General features: G+C 41.6%; 4 protein-coding genes across 7 annotated transcripts; 1 reads left to right on the forward strand and 3 right to left on the reverse strand.

Annotated features, from left to right (window-relative positions):
- Nucleotide 1: 1 nt before the first annotated feature.
- LOC120451024 (putative cysteine proteinase CG12163) lies at nt 2-15,386 on the reverse strand. 2 transcript variants are annotated; one of them, XM_039634348.2, is made up of 6 exons: nt 15,073-15,386; nt 7,775-8,191; nt 1,774-1,901; nt 808-1,554; nt 568-749; nt 2-511 (listed from the first exon to the last, which is right to left on the reverse strand). In XM_039634348.2, the coding sequence occupies exons 1-6, from the start codon at nt 15,202-15,204 to the stop codon at nt 246-248; spliced, it is 1,872 nt and encodes a 623-aa protein (XP_039490282.1). In that variant the 5' UTR covers nt 15,205-15,386; the 3' UTR covers nt 2-245. The 2 variants fall into 2 exon arrangements, with proteins under 2 accessions (XP_039490282.1, XP_039490283.1); XM_039634349.2 differs by lacking the exon at nt 7,775-8,191 and having other exon boundaries at nt 15,073-15,381.
- LOC120451029 lies at nt 4,067-4,718 on the reverse strand. Its single transcript, XM_039634359.2, has 2 exons — nt 4,570-4,718; nt 4,067-4,502 (listed from the first exon to the last, which is right to left on the reverse strand). The coding sequence occupies exon 2, from the start codon at nt 4,489-4,491 to the stop codon at nt 4,231-4,233; it is 261 nt and encodes an 86-aa protein (XP_039490293.1). The 5' UTR covers nt 4,492-4,502; nt 4,570-4,718; the 3' UTR covers nt 4,067-4,230.
- Nucleotides 14,672-18,416, forward strand: LOC120451025. Of its 3 annotated transcripts, none has more exons than XM_039634353.2 (4): nt 14,672-14,821; nt 16,266-16,723; nt 16,897-17,932; nt 17,987-18,416. In XM_039634353.2, the coding sequence occupies exons 2-4, from the start codon at nt 16,510-16,512 to the stop codon at nt 18,414-18,416; spliced, it is 1,680 nt and encodes a 559-aa protein (XP_039490287.1). In that variant the 5' UTR covers nt 14,672-14,821; nt 16,266-16,509. The 3 variants fall into 3 exon arrangements, with proteins under 3 accessions (XP_039490287.1, XP_039490286.1, XP_039490284.1); XM_039634352.2 differs by lacking the exon at nt 14,672-14,821 and adding an exon at nt 15,845-16,082; XM_039634350.2 differs by lacking the exon at nt 14,672-14,821 and having other exon boundaries at nt 15,845-16,723.
- A 41-nt stretch (nt 18,417-18,457) lies between these two features.
- LOC120451027 (enolase-phosphatase E1) lies at nt 18,458-19,753 on the reverse strand. The gene is made up of 4 exons (XM_039634357.2): nt 19,736-19,753; nt 19,197-19,618; nt 18,696-18,952; nt 18,458-18,632 (listed from the first exon to the last, which is right to left on the reverse strand). The coding sequence occupies exons 2-4, from the start codon at nt 19,550-19,552 to the stop codon at nt 18,475-18,477; spliced, it is 771 nt and encodes a 256-aa protein (XP_039490291.1). The 5' UTR covers nt 19,553-19,618; nt 19,736-19,753; the 3' UTR covers nt 18,458-18,474.
- Nucleotides 19,754-19,925: the final 172 nt, after the last annotated feature.

Genomic DNA, 19,925 nt, shown 5'->3' on the forward strand with positions numbered 1-19,925 from the left:
GTTTAAGTTCTTTTACAATTTGTTATTTCAATTTAAAGCGGAATATGTTGATGCAGATTTTTTCGTGAGATTACAGATGCCAGAAATGATTATACTATATAGGCGAAGCCTTGAAATTTACCGACTCCCTCATCGTGTCGGTTAAAGAACAATGAAACGGAATTGCACAGAAAGATAATGACTGAATTGAATATATTAACCTAGATATAGTCGTATGTATGTATATAATTGGACTCAAATCAAGTCTAGGCAAGCACAGCCGAAGTGGCCATTTCACTGACCCCGCAGGTGTTGTCACCACGATAGACGCGATAATAGCCCTGCTCTCCCCAGCGCGGACCCCACGAGTTTTTCACAATCCAGTAGGGCAGGGTTTTATGGAAGTTCGGATATTCGGAGACGCCATACCCCACAACCAAAACTCCGTGGTCTAGGTTTTTCTTGGAACACAGGGCTTTCCACGGATGGGAAACACCGCCGCGATAGAACTGCATAGCATTCGCATTAATGCCTAGAAATATCAACTGCTTTAGTGGGCTTCGGAGCTTATTTTTGTCATCGATTTACCGATCGAAATGGGACCATTGGTGAGCAGCCACTCCTGCATGGCGGTCTCATTTCCCTTGGGCAGATCCACAAAACCGGCAACCTGAACGTGAGACAAAGTCCTGTTGAAGTGGCACTGATTCTTTTTGGCCTTGTATGGATACTCAGCTTCGTATTCTAGGCCGCCAATATCCTTAATGGCTCTGTAAAAAACGTATTGCATAAGTAGTACATTATAATGTCCATTTGCGCATAACTTACTTGTAAGCATTATCCATGAGGCCGCCGTTGCAGGCACTATCAGTGGTATCACAGTCAAGCAGCTCCTGCTCGGAGAACTCTTTCAAATCGCCTGTTTTCACGGCGTGCAGACCTTCAATGTTTCCCGTCACACTAAACGCCCAGCATGAACCGCAGGATCCCTGGTTTTTCACCTGGGTGACAGCATTCTTCTGCCGCCAGTCGAATTCCTTTGGCAGTTCACCATGGTAAGCCGGTACGACAGCCACTGATCCGCCAGTGGCCTTTGCATCATTGCGCTGCCAGAGTCCCGTGCGTTCCTTATATTCCGAGCTGGTCATGTCAGCAAACTCCGTGATGCCGTACTTGGCGCTGCCCATCTCGTTGGCGTTTAGCTGCTCGATAGTCTTTAGATTCTGACGGAAAATGCGCAGGCGCATCTGGCGCTCGGCGGTGCTCACGTAGCGACGACCAAACCGCACCTGAAACTTATGAAAGAGGTGGTCCGCCTTGTCAAGAGCACGATGGCTGTGCTTCTTGTGGGTTTTTTTTTCGGCCCACTCCGCGGATCGCGTGTGTCGGGCCTGGACCACCGGTTGGTTGCGGCACTTAAAGGTGATTTCGTGTTCATCCTTTCTCACCCAGACTTGTGTCCAGATATCCACGACGCATCGGTGCTGCTCTTCCGAGCCATCGATTAGATCCGCATCGATACGAGTCAAGATGCCCGAAGCCACTTGTCGCGAAGCGGAGTATACTTTAACGATTCTAAAGTACACAAAATGGGCGAATCAATTATAATCGTAAATTATAATGAAGCAAATAAATCTACGAAGCATTCTATATTTTAAAAATAAATCTAAACATTTTTAAAATGTTTGGACGCGTTATATAGTCATATGGCTGTTTGTAAGAAATCTAGCATACCCTTACATACCCTTACCCCTACAGAATAAATTAATACAAACATTTTGGATGGTGGCTTACTTGTAATGGGGACCCTCACCCGCGGTCAGTTTGTCAAGAGATTTTTGCAGCTGCGCCTTCGCCGCCTCTTCATCGTAAGCCTTATGCCCACCAAAGATATCGTTTGCGCTACGTCTACTGCGATGGACCTGGAAAAAAATGTATACATAAAAAACTGGGATAATGGGCTCAGATTGTAAACATATTATTCTAGCTTACTTATATATGCAGTAACAGCATCGTCGTATATAACTTTTAATTTATAAAACATAATTTGGTTACAGCGATATAACATTTAGAGATTCTATTATTTTCCGACTGTTTCTAGTATAACTTTATATTATATGCGCAAATGCTTGAACTTTTCTGGTTTATGTTTTATAGAGTTACTTGATAGTAATCACTATCACAGTATACAGTATCACTAGTCGATTCGATCTGAATATGTCCGTCAGCAGGTCCATCCGTCCGTATGTCCGTATGAACGTCGACACCTTGGAAACAAAAAGCTAGAATGTTTAGTTTGGGCATCCACATTCCATTGACGTAGCACAAGCTTATAACCTCCATTACACATTACAATTATAATAAATGTAAACGCCACCAGGTTCATATTTACTAGGTCAATTGATAAGTCCCCGGACTACCACAGTAAAACATATTTTATAAAATCAATCCATATGATTTTTACTAAACCCCAAACTTTAAAAAGCATTATGAATTTGTCAGCTGTGGGTTCATTAGTATGTGAGATATAGCATTTTGAGTGCTATTGTGAAGAAAATGGATAAAAAAGAATTTCGCGTGTTGAAAAAAAACAAGAGAGAACGCTATAGTCGAGTTCCCCGACTATCTGATACCCGTTACTCAGCTAGTGGAAGTGCGAAGGAGAGTATTCAACACTGACAGTTTTTGGCGGTTTGGTGCCGTGAGTGGGCGAAGCAAAAAGTTTTTTGGCAAATCGATAGAAATTTACAAGACTAATACAAAAATTAAAAAATATCAAAACATTTTTCAAAAGTGTTGGCGTAACTGCTTTGGGCGGTTTGTGGGCGTTAGAGTGGGCGTGGCAAAAAGTTTTTTTGCAAATCGATAGAATATTACAAGACCAATACAGAAATGAAAAAATATCAAAACATTTTTCAAAAGTGTGGCAAAAAGTTTTTTTGCAAATCGATAGAATATTACAACACTAATACAAAAATGAAAAAATATCAAAACATTTTTCAAAAGTGTTGGCGTAACTGCTTTGGGCGGTTTGTGGGCGTTAGAGTGGGCGTGGCAAAAAGTTTTTCTGCAAATCGATAGAATATTACAACACTAATACAAAAATGAAAAAATATCAAAAAATTTTTCAAAAGTGTGGGCGTGGCAGCTTTGGGCGGTTTGTGGGCGTTAGAGTGGGCGTGGCAACATGAATCAACAAACTTGCGCTGCGTCTATGTCTCAGGAGTCTGTTTGCTTAATCTCAACTTTCTAGCTTTTGTAGTTTCTTAGATCTCAGCGTTCATACGGACGGACAGACGGACATGGCCAAATCGACTCGGCTGTTGATCCTGATCAAGAATATATACTTTATATGGTCGGAAACGCTTCCTTCTGCCTGTTACATACTTTTCAACGAATCTAGTATACCCTTTTACTCTACGAGGAACGGGTATAAAAATACTTTTTTTTGAAGGGAAAAAATACAGCTGATACAAAAACTTGACTTGATAATGAGTTTTGAGGCACTGCCCTAGAAAAATTAACCATTTGGTATTGGTATACTAAGTTTTGACGTGGTAAAATGAGTCAGTCATCCGAGTGGACTGCACACGATGAACCATTTCCAAAGCGAGCTGGGAAGACATTTTCATTGAATAAAAAGATTATTAGATTATCGTACTACAAAAATTGTATCGAAAAATGGGAGGGTCGCTATATTCAGTGTATCACCCTTTAAGGGAACTGTTTTGAATAAAAAAAAACAATTTTGCCAAAAATATATTTTTTTCTATGGTAGGCCGGGGACTTTTCAATTGACCTGTTATTTCTTGTATCATGGTTGCACTTCCACTAGATGAGTAATGGAATCTAATAAACGAGGGCCTTGAAGGCGTTTTTAATTGTAATTAGTTTAAATGGTTAAAAATTTAGTTCATACTGACATATGCCATTTAGTTCTGGGCTAATTCCAAATTTGAAAATGGAATAGCAGAACTATTTTAATCACAATTGAGAAACTATTATTGTTTAATTTTGAATTCGCTAAAACGTCGAGATTAACGCGAACTTATTTTGAAAATATAAAATGTACATTAACAAGGACTGATATTTTTTTTGACTATTTTTTCGTTTAAAATTTATGTTATGGCCTAACCAAAATTTGGAAAAATGGTTTTACGAATCAGACCATCGAACTAATTCGAACGCGTAATTAACTAACTACGCTCTAGCGCAGAACCAGATCGGTGAACAGGAGTTGCAGATCAAGAATCAAACACCGCATTCAAAGGGCAGGACGTAGTCGTCTAGCAGCCGCACACGCCGTAGTCTTCCTTGCGAGTCGACACCCACGTCGCCGCCACTGGGTGCAGCCTGCTGTCCGACTTCGAGCCCCTCCTTCTGCTCCGTCAGTTCGACCTGATGTCGCTGCACCACCAAAATGCCTGCTGCTATTGCCGCCTCCTGGCGCAGCCATCCGGACATGATCCAGATGCGACGAATGCAGGTTGTCAGTGCGAATTGCTTCATCATGGAAGGAATTTCTGCACAAACCGTATTTATAAAAATTTATCAATCTATAACAATTTAAGAAAATATATATCTACCCACCTTATAAAATAATAGAAAAAATATATGTCTAGTGGCTTCGGATTGAGTTTACCGAGTAATGTGGACTGAATTTGGACTGGGACGCAAACGACACTGACAACTGCTTTCGCCCTACTTTGACCTTTATTTTTGAAATATTTTGCTATATGGAAATGAGGGGGTCCTTACATCTAAGGTGAGAAAAGCGTTTTTATTATGAGGGATTCACCAAAGCAAAATATCAATACTTTTATACCCTTTCGTTATTTTTATACCCGTTACTCGTAGAGTAAAAGGGTATACTAGATTCGTTGAAAAGTATGTAACAGGCAGAAGGAAGCGTTTCCGACCATATAAAGTATATATTTTCTTGATCAGGATCAATAGCCGAGTCGATCTGGCCATGTCCGTCTGTCCGTCTGTCTTTGGACAGACGGACATGGCCAGACCGTCGTCGCTATTGATCCTGATCAAGAATATATGTATATACTTTATATGGTCGGAAGCATTTCCATTTACCTGTTACATACTTATCAACGAGTCTAGTATACCCTTTTAACTTACTCTACTGTATAATTATATACGAATGTAGATGAAACAAGGACATGTCTGAATTTACATTACTGAATCTGACAAAACGACACATCGTTCTAGTACACGTGGCTGGAAAAGTTGCGGCGAGGAACATGACGGTCCAAAGGCATCCCCCAAAATGATATACGGCAACAGGAACATCGACAGACACATGTGACCCATAAACCATTCAATGCGGAACACAAAACCAATTAAACCAAACATTTTGGCTGGATATTCGTTCGCCGATTTTCATCGATGATGGTAATATGTTGATGGGAGTTGGTTTCTGAGGACCCGGAGCCCCAGTCTCTGACACATCCACAGCAAGGAGCCAAATGTCTGCTCCTGCTGACGCACCCGAGCAACGGGCATGGCGAATGCGAATGAGGACTGCAGATAGAACGACACTCAAAACATTTTAGGGCCTACAAGGGCTAGAAAAACATATATGTTGGGGAAAAGGTAGAATTATATTTTCTACATTATAATATTTTGAAAAATATTTTACAATTTTTTTATTCTTGTAAATTTTTCTCGATTTGTCAAAATCCTGTTTGCACTAGCTGAGTAACGGGTATCAGATATCCGGGGAACTCGACTATAGCGTTCTCCCTTGGTTTTAATGTATTCGCGACTTTATATACTTTCTAACTGAAATGCAGTGGAAGAATTTTTGGAGTACAGGTCTCCTGGCTGCGACAACAACACCGAATGGAATGTAATGGCTATGACGTGTGTATAATTAAAAATACAAGAACACAAGTCCCTGTGAGTCACTGTGCCCGACCATTAATTCATTAAGCTGCCTGTTCAGCACTCCCTTTTCCAGCCTCAATTCAACTGGCCTGGCCTACTACTCGTATTCAACCCGTTCCAGCCCATCACATCCCAGCGCTGCTGATATCCCAGCATCGACACGAGAACTGTTAGTTCAAATCTGTATTTTAATTAGAATTATATCGTAAATGATGTTTCCTCGGCCCTGGGGCCACACGGGAATAAAGTAGGTGGCTCCTGTGGTTGGGAGCAGTGTGCAATGATCCCTAAAATTTATTTGGATGTATAGACAGTCAAGTGCTATACCTCCTGACATTTGCCGTAAATGCAACTGAATGGTTCTCGTTTTCAAAGCACTTTATTAATTTATTTCGCGATGACTTTTCCAAGAGCTCATTAGGCACTCATATGGGTTGGAAATAATGTGGCTAAAGGAATTTCCGTTTGTTGAACATGTCAAACACAGATTAAAACGAGTTACCGCGTTCAGATATAATTTCTATTCCCTTAGGTATGTGAATTTAAACAAAGTAATTAAATGATGTTAAAGTCTCAGTGATTAAGTATTAAATTATTAAATCTGGTCATTACCAAATGCCCCTTTAGTTTGAATTCAATATGCTGCAATGTAAATACTTTTGCTCACATTTTTCCAATCTATTGATTGCGATGAAATGGCTCACACATAGAAAACACATGCGCTAGAGTAGTGTCGTTACTATTAAATTTTCAGATTGGGTCATTGATTTTTTAACCCCTTATGCTCTCATCGTTAAGTCGGGTGGAAAGTAGCCACCGCCGGGGACAAATCGCCCAGACCCACTGTGCGTGGCATCACAGAGTCAACCGCTGAAAAAGTAGAGCACGAGGATAATGAGAACACTTGCCTCGCACTCGGTGTATTTCTGCTTCTGTCGACACCGTGGGCACTACACGACGAGCAGGAGGGGAATCCTGAGCCTCCACCCACTTAACTTTTCATACATAGCGACACTTGAAATCCCACTCCCTAGCCAACACATATAGACAGGTGCAGATGGCCCCTACACAGGTGCCACGAATACAGCTAAGATACGGCGGGTTAAACAGATTGCGGCCGTAATTTGAGAGCAGAAACTCATTTGATTATTGAGGTGAAATAAGTGTTCTGCGGGGAGCTAAAACGCGCAATGCCGACGAACACAACCCTCATCATCGTCATCAGGTGAAAAGGCAAGCTTAAATAAATTCAATTAAATAGCATTTTCCTTTTTTATTGTTCGCATTAAGGTGAGTATGTATAAAATATGGGTATTTACGTGTAAAAGACAGATACTTTGCACAATGGGACTGTGTGTGTCTGGGATGATAATGAAGATATTCATGATAATACTGTTGGTATGGTGGTAGCCTCCACATCAGGGTCCTTCTGCTCCCGGGCGGTCTCCTCCTGTTGCTGCCCCTTCTCTTGGCTTTTCTCAAAATTATACGCACCGACCGATAGGAAATCGTCGAGCCAACGCTTCTCATTTTCTTTTAGCTCCATGGCGGTTGCGGTGGTGGCTACGACATTCTCCGCCTCATATTTCTTTTCTTCCACATCACCATTACTAATTGCCGTGGCCTTCTTATTATTGTCATCAGGTGGACTACGCTTTGTGACTGTTATGGTTGCGGTTAGGGCAACAGGAGCTGCGGAATTCAGAGAGTCAACCTCACCAGGAGAAGGAGCAGCAGGAGAAGGCGCAGGAACAGGAGCCGTTGGAGCATATTTAATAGGACTGACCTTCCGCTTCATAGATCCCAGGTTAGTGAGAATCTGTGACTCCAGATTGGTCATCTCTGCGTCGTTTAGTTCTTTCCTCTGACCGCCATTAAAGATGCTATTACTCACGTATTTCTCGTTAAGCAGTCGTGCCTTCTCTGCTGGATCTGCGGCCACCGAGTTTTCCGCCGTGTCGGTGCAATTGGAGGTGACCAGTTCGCGGTGCTTGTCTCCCCATTGGGTGTGCAGCCAAGGCTTTTCCAGGATGACCAGGCGGCAGATTATGTCCGCATCCGTCGGCGGCATAGTCTTTGTGTTTACCGCATTTAGCAGGATCTCATAGCGCACTCCGGCGGTGATTTCCCGAAAGGCATCGATGATATTCACAAAGTTCATCGACAGTGGCAGGAAGGTCATAGCAATGTTCTGGACACCAATCAGGTTGGGCGACAAATACTCCCGCTCGCCGGGATTCAGAACGTGGACCAGCGTAATCGGGGGCTCACTGACCGTCTGTTCCGTTGTCGTTTCAGAAGTTTCCATGCTCTATTTATTCGGGTTTCGAGGATTTTAACGGATTGTGGAGTTTGCGTATTGGTGTGTGGTGTAGGAAAGGACGAAACAAAAGGCAAAACTAATTTGAGGATACACACATAGAGAATTCGGTTGGAATTGTAGCGTTGGTGATCCAGATGCCAAATTGGAGTTAGTGCGTCTTTGTAAAGGTGTGGGTGATGTTTTAATGGTGTAAGCCCAACCGTGTTGTGATTGTACTATACAGTGTGGCTAACAAGCTTAAGCCAGTTTACCAGCATGGTTAATCCCACGAAAGATTCCAGGTTATTATACCAGTCAAACCAAATTAGTTCGCAATTCAAACAAGGAATAAAACAGGCATGGTTTTTGTTAAATTAAACACTTGATTATCATTATGATTTGTAATGCAAAATAAATAACATACAGATTTCCATTTCAATCGAATCATAATAGCTTATCATATCCTTCTTATTGATAGGAATGGTATTCTGGTGGGACTAAAGTGACTAAAACTAATTAATGCGCGTTACACCTTATAAGCATCCAAAAGCGAAAATGCGAGAAAATCCCCTTAATTTTCAATTCAGGAGAGAACTACGCCACATGGGGGTTTAAGGTTAGTTTTAGATGAAACCACATGACTACCTCCCCCAAAAGCCCGTTAATCGATGTACACCTGCTCGGTCAGCCGGTCCTAAAGCCTAATGAACTCCGCATAATTGCAACTGCAATTGCGGTCAAGCTGCAGCAATAGATCGGGACATCAGACGACCAATCAGGTCAATCACTGGCCAACGCTAGACTGGGCTTTTCAGGCCACAAAAACTAATTAACCGCCGTAACGAAACTTAAATTATGTGTGCCACACCGAACCCGTTGGTGTAGCATCGCAGCACAATCCATCGATAAATGATGAGACACAAATGCAGAAAGCCGTTGACAGACAGTTAGTCAATAATTTTTATACCCGTTACTCGTAGAGTAAAAGGGTATACTAGATTCGTTGAAAAGTATGTAACAGGCAGAAGGAAGCGTCTCCGACCATATAAAGTATATATATTCTTGATCAGGACCAATAGCCGAGTCGATATGACCATGTCCGTCTGTCCGTCTGTCTGTCCGTCCGTATGAAAGCTGTGATCTCAGGAACTACAAAAGCTAGAAAGTTCAGATTAAGCATACAGACTGCAGAGACATAGACGCAGGGCAGCCAACTATCTTTTAGTGTTGCTTCGGTTGGACCACTTAAAAAATTAAATATCTTAAAGTATAGTGACAGTACGGCTTAATGGCTGATATGAAAACCCCTTATTATACCCGTTACTCGTAGAGTAAAAGGGTATACTAGATTCGTTGAAAAGTATGTAACAGGCAGAAGGAAGCGTTTCCGACCATATATTCTTAACCAGGATCAATAACCGAGTCGATCTGGCCATGTCCGTCTGTCCGTCCGTATGAACGTCTAGATCCCAGGAACTACAAAAGCTAGAAAGTTGATATTAAGCATCCAGAGACATAGAAGCAGCGCAAGTTTGTCGATTCATGTTGCCACGCCCACTCTAACGCCCACCAACCGCCAAAAGCTGCCACGCCCACACTTTTGAAAAATGTTTTGATATTTTTTCATTTTTGTATTAGTCTTGTAAATTTCTATATATTTGCCAAAAAACTTTTTGCCACGCCCACTCCAACACCCACAAACCGCCAAAAACTGTCAGTGTTGAAGACTCTGCATCGCACTTTCACTAGCTAAGTAACGGGTATCAGATAGTCGGGGAACTCGACTATAGCGCTCTCTCTTGTTTTCTGAGTGTATTTCTGGTATTGCTGCTGAAACAGTGCAGTTGACAGCAGCCGGCAGAGTATGAGGATAAGATGTGGGACGGGGTCATCGGGTAGTTCGGGGGACTGGAAAACGTGGCGTCTTGTTGACATTTTGGTCGTTCATCCTCATTGCCGCTGACGTCGTGACAAAAACCGAAAAATGCATAAAAACTTTTGACAGCGGTTGCGTCACTGCAAGCGACGTTAATGCCCGCCTGATGCTGATTATGTTGAGTCGGTGAATTGAGGGACCGGGGATAAAACAATGGGACGGTAGAGGGATGGAGCAATGGAAGGTTTTTGTTATGTACTGTTCTGCCGGAGTTTGTTTTTCAATTAAACTTTATGGTATTTTAAAGAACATCACAAGCCATACCAAAACACTATAATAGGTTGTTACGTTCTGCGCAGCGCCCACTGGTCACTTTGATACGTTTGTTGTCCTGGCAACTCCTTGGTATAAGAGCAACCAATTTATGCAATACTCAGTTGGGCGTAAGCCTGTTGCCATCTTGTAGCACACTCGTCTGCACTGAGCGCATCTAGGGATTATAGATAGTGGTGACTGTCACCCGGCCATTCTGGTTGATGCCAGAAAGTGTTCCAAGTACTCATTCGGTAATGGTACAATGGATAAAAAGGTAAGGGCTCGATGCTTAGACGCAGTGCATTTCGTGTTGCCGACCAGTGTAAAAAAAAAGTGTCTTGTTAAAAACTGTAAGTTTTATTTCATTTCACTAAGTTATTCAGTAACTCAAATATAATGCAATAAATTAATAAATATAGTGCAATAATGCAAACCTAAATTATGCAAAATCGATTTAACTGAGAAGCGCTTTTAAAGTCCCCACCCGCCATAAGCCGAATATGAACTTAATGCGTGTTTTTTGGTGCGCTTTCCGAAACACTTTCCATCAATCAGCCCATTGAATTCCCTGATCTGGGCAACACATCGTGCCAACACCATAAGCTCCTGTCCAGTCAGTGGCTTACTGAACTCGCGTGTAATCTGCCGGAGGAAACGGTTCCGGGTAAACATTAAACGTAATGCCCTCGGAACGAGGGGACTTGGTATTAACCCAGTGTTGAAAAACTTTAATTGAATCATTGCAAACATAAGCGAACAAACACTACGTCGCAGTAGCGGCGCAGTCGCTGCAAATTGGCAATTTGGCTTGAGTTGGTTTTAATTAAAGTTTAATTAAAGCGATTGGCCCGCTCGGCGTGCAAATAAATGCAGCGCCGCATCATCATTGCGGCGATATTCTGTCATCGGCGACATAATTTTTTCACGCAACCCATTAAAAATTTTGAAATCCACTTGCGCACGACCGGCTCTGTGATTCCCATCCCCACCCCACCAATTCACAAGTCGAGAAACCGGTTACTAAATCCGTATCTGAGTAGGAGTCTGAGTATATGCGTGTGCAACACACTTGAGCCCAAGGTGAAGACGCTACGCTTTTGGGCTTTGATGAGATGCGCACGGTTTGGGAGTGTTTTAATGTTAGTAAAGACATTAACCATGGAAGGAGCTCTCTTCCGTAACCTGCTGTGAATCTGAATTTACATAATACTGTGCGATTTTTTTAATAAAATCTAGGTTTTTGCTGCTTGTGCAGGGCTCTGAATACATTTTGGATGCAGTGGATCCTTATAGAGTAGTTTTCATTTTCTTTTGCCTAACTCATTTGCTTAACTCATTCATGTTTGTTAGGGATAAGAAAACAAAATGCTAATTATAAGAGAGTTCTTTTCATTGCCGTTTTTGTACACGTAAGCAACCATAGCTGTTCAATTCACTTCAATTACTTCTCAGCTGATAGATAATATACATAGGTGTCTGGAAATATACGATATATACATAGTTTCCGGACTAATACATTTTACTTTTTGTCCATAAATCAATCCCTTCGAAAATCTTTTTTTCTCCAGGCAACTCCGTCAGAAATACCACGTTTGATGTACTGATTTGGGAAATTCTATACCTTGCACCAACTAATAACAGATAATGAAATTTTAAATTCCCTCCACGCCTCACTCAGCCATCTATGGAATGATATTGGCATAATTGTCAAGATTCTATATATTCAATTATATAGCTTATGTAACAGCATAAGGGATGCCTGCCTAAAATTTCCAATCACATAATGGAGACACAAGCGCACACATGCCGCACTCCCGGTCATTTAACCAAAGATGGACCCCCCTGGCCAAGCTCATTATAAACTTTGCCTTCACAGTTCCACTGGGTAGTAATTTGCGCCCTCTGTATAAGGGCGGCGTTGCTATAATGGGGGGGATTGGGGCTCGTTGTCTTGGGCTGACCAAATCATTTAGTGAGTCCAGTGCCGTAATTTTCTTTGACATTTCCATTAGGCGACAAATCATGCTCAAAATTATACGAAGGATGTCCAGAAAATGGATGGATCAATGGATGAGGTTCTCGACGGGCGGATTCAGCACTTCCAGGGCTGATTTGAATAAGGCCAAACGCCAGAAAGAAGAATCCCAATTGACAACCGCCGACAATTTGCTGGCAGAGCCGTCGATAGATTGTTTTTGTGGTTTGTGAATCATCCAATTTGATTTTCTAAATGACAGCACCCAACCACTCCAGTCCGCTGGCAGAGTTTGATAGACAATAGTGGCCCGTAAGTAAGTAAACATGTTTTGTGCGAATCTTGTCGCTAATTTGACTGAATGAATATGTATATTATGTACGCATATTAAACTCGTGTGTACCCATAAATATTTGCGCAAATGTGTTATATGTGCCTCTTTATACGCGTATATAGTTCCGCAATAATATTCATTTATGCAAATTTTTCCATGCATTCTTTCTAGTCTCCGTGCTTGCGTTTTCGTGCTTTATCGTGCATACCTTTTAAATTCAGCACACGGGGCATCTTGAACGAGTGCCAAAATTATAATATATATTTAATTCTAGTCCTAGAAATGTAACGTACTCAACATACAAGTCAAGGCAATGCGGTAGAAAGAATATATAGACAGCATAATTATTTATTGTTCTTTCAGGAAACTTGTTATGTTTGTAAATGGTCTTTTTCATACATTTTTTGGATTGACATAGTTTCTAGCATGAGAATATAGTTGAGCGATGGGTAAACTCTGTTGACCCCAACACCACTAGCTCTCAAACTCCGTTTATTTAAACTTATTTTGGCTTCATTTGAGGCATGCGTCAAATTAAAATTCAACATTTTAAATGCAACGCTTGAAATTAATACAAGTGGCCGAACTATTGCAACCCCTCACATCCATAATGCTGTGGCTTTAACTCGTTGAACCCTTTTTACGTTATATTTAATTATCTGCATATACAAATATTTTGCTTGTCGGAGTATGATGAATGCTATTTTTATTTTGTTTTTTGGTTTTCGTTCTCGCCCTGCTGGCTACCGGCAATTTAATTGATATTGATGACGATGCTCCAAATGGCATCACCCCAAAGCCCGGCCAGTTTTCCTTCGATGGTAAGGGGCACCATGCGGTGCTCTCTTAGTCATTAATCTGGCCCATTACTTGGTGGCACAGGGGCGGGGAAACGGTCATTTTTAAGTATCACAAACCGAAAGTTTAATTTATTTAAATTGAAATCTGTGCCCCATCTGAATCATGGATCGGTTAATCACAGTTCCAAATCTGTTCAGGTTTTCGCAATAGTGTGCCGATAAGTTTGGACAAATTTCTCGGAATTATTTATTTTAGTTGATATCATAACTTCGGTCATATTTACTACCTTATTAGCAGTCAATTGGCTGCCGTTCAGACTATAAAAATAAATTTATACTTTAAAATGAAAATAAAAAACTTTAGTATTATTACAGTTCAAATGTTACAGCCAGAGATTATCCAAAGGAATTCTTTTAGATTTATATAAAACATAAGTTGCATATCATATAAAAAGTTAAAAATATTATTTATCTACAAAAATCTAAATGTTTTCTATTATTTATTTATTTCATTTCCGCTTAAGTTTAAAATTAGCTGCAAAATTTATGTTCAACCTGTATTATCATTGTATTTATTAATGCAAACAAAAAACACTAATAGTAGCTGACGGTTGCGAAACTAAAAAGAAAGCCTATTGTTTGGTGAGATACTCATGGATTTCTAAATACATTTGTTTACGTAACAATTTACTGTAGAAGCTCCGGACTTTAAACAAAAATATATTAAATACGCTCATTCAGCTAAAAAAAAACTAAAATAATCAGTTGAATTGGTGAGTATGCTAAAGAATTGCTAACCTTATATACATACATACATACATATATATTGAGGTAGCAATTAAAACAATAAATATTTATAGATTGTTCGATTTTAAATTCCTTTTTCGTTTGTGGGAAAGTGCACTTACAGGCAGACATTAAAACGCAATTCCGGGGACACAAAGCAATTTTAAACGGACTATGAAAATACCTCGATAAGAAGCAGTGGCAAAAACAACGCAGTGTGGGGATCATTAGGTTTTTGTCGGTAAAAATAAGCAAACAGCTGATATGTCGCAAAATAAACAAAGGCGTAGATAAGCAGAACAATAAAAGCACTGAATAGAAAAAAGAAATAAAAATAGAGCTCATCAGAGAAATACAGTTGAAAGAATGGAATATTCTTAAAACAAGCAATTAAACATTTTTTGGTTAAAACTTTAATTTGATCGCAGATTTTAAAACGTGAAAATCAGTGTTCAAATGAAACTTCAGACACTGAGGCTGGACAGTTGACGTTTTTTTTGGCCGTGTAAACGAGGAAAAAAACAAGGCACATCAGCCAATATGGCGAATTTGTGTGAGTATGGGTGTGTTCGGTGTGGGTGAGCAGGTAAACTTATGTGTATGTGATTTTCAGCAAGCGGGTGAGAGCAAATGAGAGTTAACTGTAAAATTGCATATTTTCCGCCCAATGTCGAACCGTTATCCCGTCTCCCAAGCCTTAGTCATTTTGAGGGGATTACTATACTTCTTTTTCCTCACGAAAGCATTTTGATGTTCAAATAGCCGCGTTGCTGAATCATAACAAAACAACACACGCACACTCACCTCCGCATCGCCCTGTGCCTGTTCCGCTCGCTCCTCGCCAGCTGCTTGGCACAGAAGCAATACAAGCGCAACTGTTGCTGCCGCAAACAGCCTCATTTTAGCGTGTGTGAGTGGCTGCGATGGGGGCCTCATAAATATCCGTCAGAAAATTCGACGATTTTCGGTGCGCTCGTTTCAGAATAACGTTAGCAGAAATCACGCGCACAGGTGAAGTTGATTGTTTCACGTTCCGCTTACGAAATACGCCGCCTTTGCTGTTTAGTGGTTTTTGACCTTTGTTTTCAGCGAGTCAGGGGTGGACCGATGATGATTGTTACTCAAATTATCGATTTGTTGGGCATCGATGTATTCTCTAAAGTATCGATTGCCTCGGATTTTAGGATTGTTCCTTTTGGTCTTCGAAATGGATTTTTAGTACCCAATATTTTTAGATCTATTTAGCTATCGATATTTCTAGCGTCCTATTTCGATTTGATAGTGATAGTGTTGATCAAGATCAATAGTCGAGTCGATCTGGCCACGTCCGGCCGTGCGTATGTACGTCGAGATCTCAGGAACTATAACAGTTGGAAAGTTGAGATTAAGCATGCAGACTCCAGAGATATAGATGCAGCGCAAGTGTGTTGACCAATGTTGCCACGCCCATAAACCGCCCAAAACTGCCACGACCACACTTTTTAAAATTGTTTTGATATTTTTTAATTTTGTATTAGTCTGGTAAATTCCTATCGATTTGCAAAACATTTTTTGCCACGCCCACACTTGAAAAATGTTTTGATATTTTTTCATATTTTAATTAGTCTTGTAAATATCTCTCGATTTGTCTAAAAACTTTTTGTACCGCCCACTCTAACACCCAAAAACCGATAAAAACTGTCGGTGTTGAAGTCTCTCATTTGCACTCCCAATAGCTAAGTAACGGGTATCAGATAGTCGGGGAACTCGACTATAGCGTTCTCTCTTGTTTTTATTTCTGAACCATATAAAGACTGAACCATCGTAAAGACTTGGTAAGCTTAGATTTTACGCTACTCCACGAAGATTGGTGTATAACTATTTACCGCCATAACAGATTTTCGTTTTTTCGTGTATATATAGTAGAATCCTTTCTGAACAACTTGGTCTGCCTTCCAGATGGATAGCCCGTGAAACTTGTAAAAACATTATTATATCGATCAATGAATATATTCTAGGGAAGGGTATCTAACTTTCTGGGACCTTAACTAAGGTTTTCCCAGCCCTTGCGACTGCGCAGACAAAGTGCATTCGAAACCAGGACAGCAATGTGGTGCGTGACCTGGCGAATGGTGTGCCCAAAACGGAAGTGCACAAAAACAAACAGTGCAGGGTTACCGCTGGCAACAACTGTATATTGTGGCTGATATTGATAAAGCGGGTTGCAGCAATTCCAGTGGGAACTCTTTGGCTTCTAGCAGCATGAACTCGCACATTCTGAATTCCTGTGTGAAAGTGCCCATCGATCCGTGCAATAACTGTCCGGCGCCGGTATACAATCGCCCCAAGCTTTGCTCCTTTGGTGGAAGGAAGCCGTCTGACAAGGCTCCCACTTCACAGGCGGATGCAGAGACTCCTGCTTGGAGAAGCCAGATGGGGGTCAGGTCCCTAGCTAAATTCTACGACAGTATACCTGGTGAGTTCGACTTATTTTTTTGAAATTGTTTTGTCAAAAAGAATGTTGAACTTTCTCGTTCGCAGTCCCATTAGTTTAGGGTATTTGATAGTTGAGCAACTCCGCTTGTTTTAAATCATAACTATAGATAATTAGAAAGTTCACAATTCTCACATTTTTTTTGGTTTTTCTAGACTACTGTGATGTTAAGCACCTGCACCAAGCTGAGTTCTACTCAACTCTGGAGAGCCTGCGAAGCACCAGCCGAGAATTGCGATCTCAGTCAGCAACTGCTCCAATTTTAGAGCAAAGTGCTAGTGTCAGCAGCAGTTCTGTATGTCATGGAAAGTCTAAAAAGCGGCCTTCCAAGGTGAAAAAGATAAGAAAACGTCCTTTGGTGCTGGATTCTGCTCCTTCGCCAGAAATTTTACTGATCCCCGATCAACAGGATAGATGCGTTACGCACCCAGTTGTGCATACTCCCAGTTGTCTAAGCGATGAGTACGACAAGTGCCTTAGGGACTTGAGTCGCCTAAAAAGCTTTAAAGAGGATTTTGCTGTGGAGGTTGCAGATTTCAAGAGGTCCCTTAAGAACTTTGAAGCGGAGTTCCGCAGGCCAAAGTCCACAAGCAGCAATGGGACTCAAACACAACCCAACAAGCAGAGTCAGACACAAAACCGCTGTCAGAAGACTGCCAATCCTCCCCAGAACACGGCAGAACGGGCGAAGTGCCGGAGGGAAATGCTACGCAGGTGCTTCAGTGTCAACGATCTTCAAGGAATTAGTTCAGAGGTTCATTCGAAGCCTTCCAAACTAGTTCAGCCTGCGCGAAGCAACTACTTTCCGCCCAGTAAGCAGGAGGAAGTTCCGAAGATACAGATTCAATCGCCCTCGTCAACGAAGCGAAGTAGTAGTGCTTCCACCGCAGCAAGAGGTCGAGGAAGACGCGGCAGAATAAGGAAACCAAAGCCAGCGCCTAACGCAAGGGATGAGAAACCACTACCTCCGCTGTACATCTATGAGTTGCCAGAGGGATCGGTCCAGAGAAGAACGCCCAGTGTGTCACCGCTGCACCCAGTATCTCGTCCTAATCTAGCGGCAACTTTGAGGGCTGAAGTCTCTAGGAAAAAGGTTAAGGAGCTGAAAAACAACTGCACTTATCATGATCCTCGTCCGCAATTCGATTGGGAGGTGAGAAAAACGCCTGCTTGGAAATCGCTGTCCTTGAAGTAAGTAGTTCGGAAATATTAAGTTTCCCACAATTTCATTGTTTTATTCTTTAGCGAATCTCACAAATCTTTGTTATCCATCCGACTGGCCACCCGGAAGGCAGAGCAGGCTTTTCAGGAGCGCCAGTACGAACTACATATGGAAATGATGCGCCAACGGGTAAAATCCGCTCCGCTTCTTCTTGAAGGTCCCACATTCTGGGGCCCGGAAGTGGGCAAGCTCACCCACACCTGCCGGAGTGAGGAATTGCGTCATTCCTGTGAGGAAAGCCGGCAACGTAGAAAGAAAAAGTCCGACTGTCCAGTTTCAGATGCGGATACTAAGATGCAGCAGCTGCGCAAGATCTATGGTTCTGAAAAGTCTTGTTCGAGGCAGTCTCAAAGAAGCAAGCGGTCTGGACGACGACCGCAGGGGCTGACGACTGACACGCCTAGCCATGATAGCGGTGACGACCTGTGCAGCGTAGATCGAGCTTTCCTCTAGAGATTCACATAATTTCCAAGCACATAGTCACAATATATATATACTTTTTTGAAATGACCTAAGACTGGTATTTATTGATCGGCAGTTTCAGATTTTGAAGTGGTTTAAAGTCCGGCATCAATTCAAAACTAGCTATTTGATCGTCCGCTAAGGCGGCGTTTCCAGGACGCTGCAGAATGACGGCTTGCAATCCCGCAGATCGAGCGGCAGCCGCTTCTGAAATATAATTTTATGTTAATATTGTTAGAAATGGGGAATCCGCGTCGATCAGCTACAAACCTCCTGGAATATCCGTGAGAAATAGAATCTGCTTCGGGTCCTCCTTTAATAGGTTGGCAATGTTTTCATAGGATTTTTGTTCCTGTTTGTGGCCCACATGGGTATCGAAATAAGCACTCAAGTGCGGCTGCAGGTTCCCCACTAAACTATGTCCGAATATCAGCTTTTGGGCAGCCACACTGCCACTGGAGTAGACGGCAATCTGAAGACCAGAGGCACGCCAGGCCTCAAAAGCTGCGGGAACATCTTCGTATACACTATAATACAAATTATAGATAATTAATTAAAAACGAGTAGATATTTATTATTAATAATATGTCGATGTCAATATTAAGTACAAATATGTGTGTTATAACTTAATTAGAGTTTAATTGTTTTTGGGGATCTTGGAAAGACTGAAATTATTTTTAAGTAACAATTTTTTGATAACCATTGAGAGTTCGGATTGTTAAGCTTATATGGCCATGATAGAAACATATTGAATGGTTTTAGTAAACTTACTGGCCCTTCAACTCTCCATTAGTGTAGCCCTGCTCCCAAATTAGGCCCTGAAGCGTTTTCATTGGCGTGACCTTCAGGTCCTGATCAATTAGATAGCGCACAAAGCCTGCAATCAGTTCAACATCCACTTCGGCTGGTGGAGCTCTTAACAGGACCTTGTATTCCTCAAACTGGGGCAGTTGCTGCATATCCTGGACAATGCGCTGTATGTCGTCTACCTTCCAGGAATCCCTGAGGAACTTTTCCACATTCTGCTTGGCGTAGGGAAACAGGACTTCGTGCACAAAGCTAATCGAAGTGGTGGTGCCCTCGATGTCCACCAGTACCACTTTGGCCACTCGTTCACTGGACGTCATTGCTCTTATCAGTGGGATTACGTTACCCGGAACCAGTTGATTTTCCAGCACAGCATCTGTTTGTGTCTGATAATAAAGATGGTAAATCGCGTGATCAACTATCGACAAGAAAAGGAATCGGTCCGGTCACTGAAATAAATACATGGAAGCAAATGATAAGGGTATTTGCAATTCATAAATTACCTTCTCAACCGTATTGAAGAACTTCATTCTTCATTCTCTTTGAGTTAATTGAATTTCTAGATAACTTTTTTGTTTTCTAAGGCTTGTGTAATCAAATATTTAAGCTAGTAAATGAAAATGTGCGTCAAATTAGCGTAAATGAGTTAGCGGCAATGGCGGAACGGTAGAATTTGGAATATGGGGATTTTTA

The sequence above is a fragment of the Drosophila santomea genome, chromosome 3R, assembly GCF_016746245.2.
Source record: "Drosophila santomea strain STO CAGO 1482 chromosome 3R, Prin_Dsan_1.1, whole genome shotgun sequence".
NCBI lineage: Eukaryota > Metazoa > Arthropoda > Insecta > Diptera > Drosophilidae > Drosophila > Drosophila santomea.